The 12,462-nt window shown below is 39.1% G+C and overlaps 1 protein-coding gene and 1 long non-coding RNA gene across 2 annotated transcripts; one reads left to right on the forward strand and one right to left on the reverse strand.

The window, feature by feature from the left end:
* Positions 1–3,810: 3,810 nt before the first annotated feature.
* LOC145234238 (zinc finger BED domain-containing protein 5-like) lies at positions 3,811–5,488 on the reverse strand. Its single transcript, XM_080099019.1, has 2 exons — positions 5,240–5,488; positions 3,811–5,082 (listed from the first exon to the last, which is right to left on the reverse strand). Exons 1-2 carry the CDS (start codon positions 5,486–5,488, stop codon positions 3,811–3,813), a joined length of 1,521 nt encoding a protein of 506 aa, XP_079955145.1.
* Positions 5,489–9,194: 3,706 nt separating this feature from the next.
* On the forward strand, positions 9,195–10,447 carry LOC145209485 (uncharacterized). The gene is made up of 3 exons (XR_013855110.1): positions 9,195–9,289; positions 9,895–10,050; positions 10,342–10,447. It is a non-coding gene; the product is annotated as an uncharacterized LOC145209485 (long non-coding RNA).
* The last annotated feature ends 2,015 nt before the right edge of the window (positions 10,448–12,462 follow it).

The following is a 12,462-nucleotide window of genomic DNA, read 5'->3' on the forward strand; positions in this document are numbered from 1 at the left end:
AGTGTTGTGTTTGTTCGTTACGTTTTCCTTTCTCGCTGTTTGTGTGTTGTAAAGATGTTCTCATGGGTTCGCACATCGTCGGGGGGTATGTTACAGCGAGAATTAATTGTTCCGCTTGGGTGATTTCCGCTTGGAAGTTCTCGTTTATTCGTGACGTATTGAAATATTCATCCGCGACAGAGCATGTGCTTTGAACGCCACGTTTTTGTGAGCTGCGTTAGTTGCTAGGTTTGCAGTCAATTTAAGTGAATTTATCCTAATTTCTTGTGACTATTTTGTTTATAGTGAAACTGTAAATGTTAAGAGCAATAGCTAAAATGCTGAATTGTCAGTTGTGGAACCTCTAGCCGCGTGCTAGTAAAGCCCTGGTTACCCAACAGTTGGTATGTTTTATGTTTTTGCTTGATTTGTGTTTAACTTGTGTTAATGTGTATTTTAACAGTAACTTGACTTGTTATGAGTAATTTGGAAGTAATCTAATGTAAAATATGACCGATTAATGTATATTTAGTTTAAAACCTTGTGTGTACTGTTAAAACTGCTTATTGTTTGATGGTCGCTATGACGTCATAATGTGTACGTCTGGCTTATGTATGTTATTTGTGGTTACAGAAAAACCGTTGCCGTTGCTATTGACGTTGTCGTCTTGGTTTATTCGTCAGCGTTGCCTTTTATCGCCAAAAAAGAACATTCGTTGCAAATGCAAGAGTGGGTCGTCTTGGAGGACAGGCTGTAGGACGGGCGCGTTTTACAAAAAGGGTTATCTAGTGTGACGAACGGCGCAGGGCCAGGCTGCGCACCTAGCGGTCGTTACACCATAAGGACCACCAAATTTTGTTCATTTATGTAATTTTCGTGTAGCCGTGCTGCAAACCAGTGTTTTACATTTAACGTCTTATTTAGGGCATTCTTATCTTTTCCCTCACGTGTTTGCGGAAGGGTGACGTGAGAAACTCTTGGATTCCTGTTTTGTTCGAGTTTGTTCAATCATGTAACCGAAGATCACAACCAAAACACAACAGGGAACCAAGACACACTTTGCCGACTTTACAAACAAGCGAAGGCTTTTCTTTGCCAACGTGATTATGCTAGCAAAAGGTCAAAAAGTTAGCTTGAAAAAATGAATTAGGTCATCATAGGTTTGTAGGCATCATAGCCCCAATGCTGTTTCTTAGTTTCTAGACATATATTCATTTAAAGTAGCATATGTTTGTAATTTGTGCTGTTGTTGCTGTTTACCTGTTCTTGTTTTTGCTTATCGAGTAGTTTTTGTAACATTGTACCAAATAACTGACGAATATACAGTTAGATCCTAAAATGTCATTACACACTTTAAATTTCAAGACTTCAGCCTATATTGTTTGTGTGCAATATATGTTGTAAATGTTAGTTTTGATTTATAAATATTAGCACCTAATACAAATGCTACAGTTTATGTCCCGTAGTCTTTCTTTGAACCAAGTTTTTAACACTTAGTTTGGGACAAAAATATATATTCTCTGTTTACAAAATATGACAAAACCGGAAACTTATAACAATAAATTATTGTAAACTTACATAAGTTTAGCACAGCGTACTCGCAGTCAACGTTTAAGACGACATATATGCGGCATGCTGTTGAAAAATGCAAAATTGTAATGTCATTTAATTTCACGCAACCCTGCTAAAAACATAAATAAAAAGAAAACCTGGTGAACTTTTGATACCAACTTGAAATTTTGTTCACAGTTTGTTTTGGTCAGCGATTGTGCACTGCTGTGCAGACCAGTAATAATTAGCTTATTACATGTAACCATTCGCGCCTATGTGCTGAAAGAATACCAGTTTCGTTCAATTTCTACAATTGCAGAACACAACTTTAGTTTGTTTTTGTGTCAGATCTAGCAGTATCGTTTCATTCCACTACAGTTCGCCTGATCGTTTTTCTCGGCGTTGGATTGCACAAACAAAATTTTCTTAGACGGTAACCTCGGGCATCAACTGCTAATCAACGGAAATAATTTGCAAGCATCATTGCCATCATTTTTTTTTTTCTTTTCCCCACCGATCTACTCAGTTGGTGGCGAATGTTCTGTATTTCAGTCCTTTTTTATTTTCTGTCGCTTTAAAGGCATATGATAGCCAAATATGTTTAACCTTAACATGCGGACAAATTCAAGACTCGTCTGCTCGATGACTGCTTTCCCAGCAGTGAGCTCACGGTAGAAGTGTGCTATGGAGACCATTTGTTTTCTCAAGTTTGTGGGCTATACTGGAAACTGCTGGAGCTGATCTGAAAGGTCATGTGCTGTTTGTGCAGGTTTGACTTAAATTATTTTTATGCCAAGCGGCTGTAGGAATATGACAATATCAACACCTGTGCAAAAAACAAGCCACATAACAAATTATTGCAATGAGCACTTTGTCGATTTTTTTCTTTTGTTGCAAAGATTGGTACTAAGTTTGCTTGACAAGAAAGCATTAACTGTAGTGCTGTTTGTAAATTATAATTTTTGTAACCGTTTAGTAAGTACTTCAGAGCCCAATATTAGCAATAGTATATAGGCCATAGGCAGGGTTGCCATACCGTCCTTATTTCTAAGATTTGTCCTTATTTTGAAAGGCAGTGTCTTAGAAAAATGCATCGTCCTTATTTCTAAGAAATGTCCTTCTTTTTGACTTGTGTCCTTATTTTGTCTTATTTTTAAGGACAGAACACATAGTGGACGTTCTGTGCCACTTTTATCGACAATTGATATGAGCCCAAAGCGCAGGAAAAATCTCACACAACGTTCATCAGTTAAAATACTAAAGCAAACAGATTAATCTGTGATGTCATAAAGCATAATTAAAACATCACAATGCAATGATTGTATATGTCTGACGCTCCCTTGCACACTCATTGTGAAGAGTGATAAATGAAAATCAATTGAAGCATAAGCAAGGAAGCCAAACAGGTCAAGGTTTAACAGAATCTAAACTACTGCATTGATCTGCATGTAAATCATTGTTTCAGAGAGGGAGAGAGTTTATGAAAGCAGGAGTGCTCGCACATATTTTTAAATTCTAATAAGGTTATTTAAGTTGAACGTAGCATAATTAGAAATGAGCAAGCGAAAAAACGTTTTTCGTGACGACTATCAGAAAGAATTTAACGGGATCAAACGCAGCTTGAAGGGCGAGTGTTTTGCACATTGCAATCTCTGTAATTGTGACATTAATCTAGAAGCCATAGGGAGGTCAGCTATTTCAAGTCACATAGATACCCAAAAGCATAAGAAGTGTGTCATAATGATTAATTCAAACCAATCGATGAGTGAATTTTTTACAAGTCGATCAGCACCAACGACCACAGACTTCAAGGCAGCTGTTGCCGAGGGAACCTGGGCATTTCATACCGCAAAACACCAGCAGTCATTTCTCACCAACGATTGTACATCACACTTGTTCAAAACAATCTTCCCTGATTCCAGCATCGCAAAGAAGTTTGCTTCCGCCAGGACAAAGGCTACAAGCATCATTACTGGAGTTCTTGCTCCATATGCTCAAAAAATTATGTTGTCTGAACTTGGTGTACAGCCCTTCTCTATTTCGGTTGATGCCTCTAATCACAACGAGGTAAAGTTATTTCCTCTAGTCCAGGGGTTCTTAAACTTTTTGGGTCGCGCCCCCCTTGAAACTTTTTATTAAATCTCACGCCCCCTCTGAATAAATTCAAGTCAAAAAGGCATCATTTTTGTTTATTATCAACATCGGTTACTTAAAAGTATTAATGAGAAGGATGAGGTTGTTTTTTTGAAACCAGTTGTTTAATTCTTGGTTTCGTTGAACTCAAAGCACATCGTAGGTCATCGCAGCCTTTGTCTTTACACTAACAAGTGTAGAAAAACCAGTTTCACACAAATAAGTTGCTGAAAACGGAAGGAGGGTGCGCAGCGCTACGTTACCAACATTGTTATAAACGCACGCATATTTTGCCCAAAAATCAGTAAGAGGCATTGCTTCAAAGTCATCCTTTGCTATGGAATTGTATTTCAAATCCAAAAATTCTTCTTGCAAACTTTCACATACAAGGTCTTCACTGAGGCGAAAAGGATTTCGAGTCAGCTTCCAATCCGACAATTCCGTGGTGGTAAGTTCCGGAAAGTACCGTTCAAATTCCTCTTTCAAAATCTGAAGATGCGCTTCAATTTCCTTTTTGAGCTCGCTCCCCAGTGTAACACTATTTTGTTCAAGGGCTGCATCTAAGTTTGCGAATGATGCAGCGTTTCCCTGCTGAACTGGACGAAGCCACAGCCCTAGCTTCGCTATAAAAGCACGTATGGCATCAAAATTATCTATTCTCGTGGTGTTTTTGCCTTGCAGGGTCCGGTTGAGCACATTAAGCGCTTCAAAAACGTCAACCAGATATGCCAATGACAATTGAAACCCCTCTGAAGTAAATAAAACCAAGAGATCCTGTTTCCCCTGATCTTCGAGAAATAGCTTTACTTCTCCTCTCATTTCATAAACACGAGCTAGCATATTCCCTTTCGATAACCAACGAACGGCAGTATGAAACAGCAGAGCCTTGTGATCGGATTCCAAATCATTGCATAGCTTAGCAAACAATCTCGAGTTTACAGCACTTGCTTTGACGAAGTTAACAATCTTTATGACAGTTGCTAACTTGTTGTTTAATGCAGCAGGTAGAGTCTTCGATGCTAAAGCTTCTCGGTGGATCACGCAGTGAGTGCCAACAATGTTTGGGTTGTTTCGCTTCATTCTTGTAATAAATCCGCTTCGCGAACCAAGCATTGCTGGCGAACCATCAGTGCAAACACCTACCAGTTTGTCCCATTTCAGGGAATTGTGACCAAAGTAAAAGGCAACTTTTTCATACACATCTTCTGCTTTAGTAGTTGTTGCTAGCGGTTTACACAGTAACATTTCCTCCTCAATCGTGGTAGTTCCGACATAGCGAACGTAAACCATTAGCTGAGACAATTGGGCAACATCGGTGGTCTCGTCACATTGAATAGCAAAGTATGGTGACGCGTAAATCTTCTCAAGAACTTGAACTTCAATATCCTCTGCAATTTCATCGATACGAGCTGGTAGAATCTGATAAAGAAATTTTTGCCAGCTTCTTGCGGTTTGTCTCCCCTAACACAAGACCGGCTGCCTTTAGCATACATGGTTTAATTAAAGTTTCCCCAATATTGTGGGGTTTCTTTGCCAGGGCAATCATGTAAGCTATTTCAAACGACGCTTCTACTACTTCACCAGATGACGATTGGCGAAAGTTCTCCCCTCCTGCAATTCTCATTTTCCTAAAAGAGTCCCTTTTGGCTTGAAAATACGCTAATGGTTTGTCTTTCAGTCCAAAGTGCTTTGTTTCAAGATGGCGTTTCAAACGACTTGGCCGCAGTGCATCATTGCTCAAATTTTCAAAACATATTACACACTGTGGCACAGCTTGGCCATTTACTGTAGCTTGAGTAAAACCAAACTGCAAATACTCCTCCATGTACTTTCTCTTTTAAATGCTCATCTTGTCTTACAGCTTAAACCGTCTCACTCTCAGTGCAGTTAAAATTCATATCCGAATAATGAACAGTGAACGAACTAGCACAATTACTATTTTACAATGACAATTGTTGCATCACAATTGCCAATGTGACTCAATTAATAACAGAACGACTTGGCATTTTTATGATTAGATAACTGACAGATGATCATTTGCTTTTTATTGATGCAGTGACTAGTATTTATTTTTCAAAGGATTAGACAAATAGCGGCAGCAAGGTTAAAACTCCGTGTTTGAGATTTGAATGTCGTCGTTTAAAGCATTGCAATAAAATAATGTCGCCCCCCCCCCCCCCTGCGAGCCTCTCGCGCCCCCCAGTTTAAGAACCCCTGCTCTAGTCATCAGATTCTTTGACGCCAAAGTTGGGGTGCGGGTGCGTCTTCTTGACCTGCGATCGATGCCAGGCGAGACCTCTGCGCAGATTATGAACTTTATTCTCTCCTCTATTCAAGAGAATGGTCTAGACCTGAAACAGCTGACATCCTTTTTGCGCTGATAATGCACCAGTGAATTTTGGAGGATCACAGCAAGGCGGTAAAAACAATGTTTTCTCTCACCTCAGAGAGAAAACAGTGCATTTGATCCCAGTCGGCTGCCCTGCACATATTTTGCATAACGCAGCCGAAAAGGGATCAGAGCGCCTCACACTTGACATAGAAACGATCGTGCTGAAGATTGGTAGCCACTTCAAAAGCCAAACTGGTAGGGCGATGAATCTCAAACATTTCTGTGAACAACTTGATAACAGCTACTCCACTCTGCCAACTCACACGCCGACTCGGTGGACCACACTGGGTGGCGTACTCGAGCGTATGATCGATCTCTGGGAACCTCTTAAAGCGCGTTTTCTTTCGCTGAAACGCCCACCAAGAATATTGGAAAATTTCTTTAAATCAGAAGAGTCACTAGTCGTCGCATCTTTCCTCTACAGCGCTCTCTTACTCTTGAAACCACTATTGCTCCTGCAAAAGTCAACTGCATTGTTTCCAGAACTAGCGGAAATAATTGAATCGTTTAAGGTCAAAATATCACAGCGCCAGTGTTCAGCCTTTTTCGGAGCAACAACAGACGAACTACTGAAAAGAGTTGACGAAGAGCATGCCAAGGTTCTCAAAGCGAGCTTCCAAGAGTTCTACACCATTACTTTGGAATATATCAATAAGTGGTATCGATTTGAAAAGCATCCAACGCATATCAATTGGACCCTGCTACGAGATCAAACAATTAAGTACGAGGAAGTTAAGGGGTTGGCGAAGCAAATTGATCCGCCGATGGCAATGAAGGATGAGTTGTTCGATGAGGTCTCGGCTGTTAATGCTCTGCTCAAGAAGATTCCAGATGATGTGTTCCACAAGGAAGAAGCTGAGAAAAAGTGGATGAAGATCTTTACTGATAAAGAATCTTTTCCATTGCTTTACAAGCTGGTTAGCATCATCTTCTCCCTTCCGGTCAGTAATGCGTTTGTGGAGCGAGTGTTCTCACTTGTTTCGGGTCAGTGGACTAAGGAAAGGAACAGACTTAATGAAATGACGGTCAAATGCCTGCTACAGGTAAAAGTAAATCTCGACCTGAGCTGTCGTGAGATGCACGAAGCATTTTCGACGAACAAGGAGTTGCTGGAACGAATTGTTTCTGGCAAAAAATATGGCTTGTGAGATGTGTCATGGTTGGTGTAAATTCAAAGATTTGTGCAAAAACGTTTGTTTCGTTTCGTGTAAAATTTGAATTTTTTGGCTGTCCTTATTTTCGGGTCCAGGTCGATGGCAACCCTGGCCATAGGGCAAGATCGAAACGTACTTTCCACTTTTTTCATTGCATCTTTTACGATCAAATTGTCCTGAAAAAACTTTTTGAGAATTGTTTGTTGAAAGTTGAAAGCCAACATCACATGCTAACTTGTGCAGTCGTTTCTTTTTGGTCCCCTTAAGCGTTGTGCTCGAAGCAACACGCGATTTGTTTTTCATGTTACATCGTGTAGGTAGGTATAAAACAAAAAGAAGTGGATAGGCAACGTCGACGCACCAAAATACGAAATTTGTTGAAAATGTGCAGTAAAAAAGTTTGATAATACACTCAATATCAAAGAAGTTAGAAATAAAGCTTTAATAAACTATAGCTTTGAAACACGCAACAAACTGTAAATCACTTTGGCGTAAGTTTCGCTAGCACCAAACAGGCGAAGCGAAACCAGTTAGCTACCATTACTCAACCAAACTTTTATGAATTTCCAACGAAGCTATCATTTTTGATCAACTCTACAGTTGGTGGCATATTGTTTTAACGTTTGTCGTTTACTGGTTGTATTTAACGATTATTTTAAATCCGTACCAAACATCGTTAGTTTTGTTCTTAAATGCTAATATAAAAATACCTTACCCATGAGTATTAGGCAACAGAAACGAAACCCTTGGAAACCATCTCTGGGTTGCGCTATACGAAGTATCTCGAGGTATGTTTGGTGTAAACACCCCAACACAGCAAGGAATTAATACTCACATTGCCGAATTTAGAAACATCCACAAGCGTTTTAATTGAGAAAAACTAAAAACCCTGTTGTAATATTATACTTTAAAATGGTTTTACAGAAAACACATTTATGAAAAGAAAGAATAGTAAGATATGAACGCCACATGCTATGTGATTTTTTGCCTTTCAGTGCTTCAGTATAGACGTAAACTTAGCATCCTGTCTTGTTATCTTTCATCGAGTCTAATATGTTTCGCCTTCATCTTATCGACTGTTGTACTTTTTTATCGAAATTGCCGTGTGCCTAAATGCAATTGTCCGTTGGGCCATAGATGGCTGATCCAAAAAAGAACCAACTGGGTGAATTTTGATAGATTTTGGATAAATTACCGTTGGCCCAACTACATACAATGAGGCATTGGATTATCTCTTCAAAAGGTCAATCAACATTTTTAAATGATTTTGGAATTCTTAGCACGGCATTGGTCTTAAGTGCGTTCCGGATTAAGAGCAAGATTTTGAAAACAAGGGACTACATGAATTCGGTGTAGTAAATTTATTTTTTGTTTGGTGTAATCTCGTGTCGCCCTTTTCACCATCTTTTTACTTGGAAACCACAAATTGTAATAAGAATAACAGACGCTATACAGCAAAATACTCATTTTAAACCAACCAATTGGTATTTCAGTGTGCTCGATAAAGAATTTTACGTATATTCCATCACAGTTAGTAGCTGAATGCAAAATTTGTAACCAAACAGTTGTCATATAAGCAGGGGCAAATACCGCCTGAGTCTTTCCCACCCTTCTTTAGTGTCGTTTTGTTGAAAAGAATTTCACGCTTTACGCTTTACGACTCACGAACCAAGTGCATTTTTTCTCACTGATTTGTAACGGGTCTACGGCGATGGGAAACACCCCGACCTATTAACCTGCAAGGCATTTTCACTTTGGAGAACACAGCAGTGAGAAAAGAGTTGCCCCAATGCTACTGTTTACAAATATTTAGGGGTACTTAGAGAGTGCTTGGCCGTGTTTCAGACGTACATCGTTGTTTTTTCGGACCGTTCCGGTGTTGTAACTTTAATTGGACAGATGATCCTTCTTGGGATTGCTTGCTGTTTTACCCACTCGGAAACAAAGCAGCAAGATTACATTTATTGTTTCAGATTTGTAAATAAGGGGCCAGTGATGTTGGTTTTCTTTGAATTGGTAATGATTTTTGTTGCTGTTTCTGCGCAAATGCCTGACCTATCGCTAACGTACAATGAAGTTGGTGAGTAATGTAACATAATAGTAAACCATATTTAGTAAGAGGTTTGGATTACATGTTTTTCGTATTGTAACACACATTAATAAATCAAAGTTCAACTTGACAAAATCGCGAAAAAACAGGTTTTTTTACTGTTACGACTGTAATAAACCGATAGTTTTAAAGCACCCTACTGCAGCATGATAATAACTGTTGCGCTGTAACTTTTGTGTATAAAGTGTAAAAATAAGTAAATAAAAATATGTCCATTCATAATATGTTCAGTCTGTTGGACCCCCAAGACATAGATAAATAGCCATGAAGCGAATGCTTGGTGACCGATTGGTTCGGTAAATAACGCTTTCAATATAGGCCTAGCATACTATCACTTCTGTTAAACCCTATAACAAGCAAGTTAACCCAATATCCTCTAATACACAACTTGCACTACAAAAGCAAAAATTAAACAAAGTAACCCGTTTAAACTTCTAATCTAACTTAATTTATACGAAGTGGCAACATTGAAAAAAAGTAAAAACGCTAATGGTGGTTTTGATTAAACATTTATTGGAAACAGCTATTGGTATCACATTATTTTACTCAAAAAAGTGTATTTTGACGCCAAATAGCTGTACATTCATGTACGAATGCCTCCGTGTTAGAAGTGGTGCAGCTACAGAACACATGCGGAACCATTACGTCACCATGTTACCCCGACAACTACCCCCCAAACATTACGGAAGGATTTTTGCTGTGGAATTTCAATTTCTCGACGCCAATTGCAGGTTGTGTAATAAAATTTAGAACTGGTTTTAGATCGCTATTTGAAAATACGTCTGCATTGCTTAAAATAACTTTACATTGAAAAGTCGTTATCCGTAGTGTAACGGTAAGCGACTGGCTTGGTCATGCGTAAAAATAACTGCTGTATCGAATTCCTGGGTAGAAATTTCCGCTGTGGGTTTTTAGGGTCAAATTGTATTGTTTGTTGGAAAAAAGTTTAGTTCTGCCATTCTGTGCCACATAAAACTGAAAGTATGCTTGTCTTTCAGAAACTAATGATTTTTTGTTTGCAGCACTGCGTTTAATATTTCACGATTTTCAAACGAATTCGATACACGGCGTACTTTCCTTTGGACGATCGCTCACGTTTGTTGGACCTGCTGCTGGAGTGTATAGAGTTACAAGGTACCTATATTTGGATTTAATGCTTTACTCTATAAATAAGTGGTTATGTCACATAATATCAAAGTTTCGCATTGTAAGCATTTAGTTCGAGCGCAAAAAAAACACCCTATTCTGGAAAACCCCGATGGGTTTCGATACCCTGGTATTTCCAGATAAACCAGACAGTACTGGCTAGCATAATCCCACATTGTCTGTTGCGTTGGTCGTGCACCAGTGGACCGAATAAACCTGATCACGTTCAGGCTGGTGTTTCTTTGTGTCAAATGCTCAGACTAACGCGTTTGTAAACTACAATTTCTGCAACAGAGATTACCTCGTGTACGGAAACTTGTCTCAGATGATGAAAGCTAGTACAAATCCTTTTTCGCTAGAAGCACACACTGCTGTTGGTAACTTATCAGTAACAAACAACACCTTTATATTCACCGACGTCGAGCCTTTTCTTGCCGGGTTCCACTCAACCTCTGAACCTACAGCTTCGGGATTCAACATTTCTTATTGCGTGGGTAAGTTCAAACCTTATCGAATGTGCCTCATAGTACGGAGATTACCCAGATTACAAGGTTAAAATTCATTGGTACCTACAGATCCGTAAATTCCCATTTTCAAAACGGCTTTCCTGGGTTCTTTGTTTTTTGTTAAATCAGAGTAGCAAACTGGCCTGAAACTGGAGCCCGAACCCGGCCTGATCTCGCAAGTATAAGCCCAAAACCCGACCCGAACCCGAATCGTTTTGGGGAAGCCAGTGTAGGACCGAAACTTTGATTGACAAGCGTACACATTAAACCCTCAGAAAAGACCAAGACAACCAATACAATAGACAATTGGTCTTAAACAAGGCGTTTTAAGACTGTTTGACATTGGGTCAGGTCCAGCAACTAGCTACTCAGCTAGTTAAATTTATTTAAATAAATACTGACACATAGTGTACAGTCAGGCCCGAATCAAGCCCGTTTTAAAGAAACCCAAGCTCGAACCCGGCCTGAACCCGACCCGACTTACAACTCTGTGTCAAATTTTAAGTAAGGGAAGTTGAAATAGGACATACCCGATTGAGATTAACGGTCTTCTACATTGCCTTTGATATCGTGAACAAAATTCGCATCGCATGATTTGCGAGCTCCAACACTAAATAGTGCATCCCATGGATTGACTTTAATACACTACGATAAGACCTATTCAAATGACTTTTAAAGAACTTGCACAAAATTCCAGTTTGGATGTGATTGTGACAACATAACTTTGTTTAAAGGAGCAAAGACTTTTCTACGAATAGCAGTGCATTTCCATTGTAAATATTTTTTGAAATATTCAAAAAATTCTAAGAAACATAATAGAATCACATTGGAAATCATATGAACTCGTCAAACAAGAACGTCTAAGCTTATGATAATGACACAATATATATTTAATGTATGATTCAGAGATAGTGTAAAGTTCTACTGGGTTAACAGTTCTACAGTATGGTTACCCGTAAGTATAAATGTTAATGGAAAAAATATCAAGCAAATTCTGTGTTGCAGATGTGGACACGTGTCGTACCGATCCTGCTTTCTGCGTAAATGGAACTTGCGTTCGCAACGGTTTTGAAAATTATACGTGCAACTGTACTGACGGATTTACCGGCCCACGCTGCGAATTAGGTGACAAATATCTAGAAGTTTTTTTTAGTATTTATGTCAGTCCTCTTTTAACACCGCACCTTGGCATCAGCATTTGTGCTTTACACTTCAAGAATCAGTGCTCAAACTTTGTTAGAAGCTTTTTTGTCAATTCTTTGCACAAGTTTTGTTTGTTGTTAGATCTTGATGAATGTACATCTGGCTTCGATCCTTGTGACCCATCCGCAAACTGCACAAACCTGGTTGGAACATTCGAATGCATTTGTTTAACTGGATTTTCCGGTGACGGTTTGACATGCGCAGGTACGCTGCGAATCAAATGTTCAAAATAACATGTTGCTAAAAATATCGACTTGTATTGTCGAACAAAATAACAAGTTTTATTTC

Source organism: Phallusia mammillata, chromosome 1, assembly GCF_965637545.1.
Source record: "Phallusia mammillata chromosome 1, kaPhaMamm4.hap1.1, whole genome shotgun sequence".
In the NCBI taxonomy this organism is placed as follows: Eukaryota; Metazoa; Chordata; class Ascidiacea; order Phlebobranchia; family Ascidiidae; genus Phallusia; species Phallusia mammillata.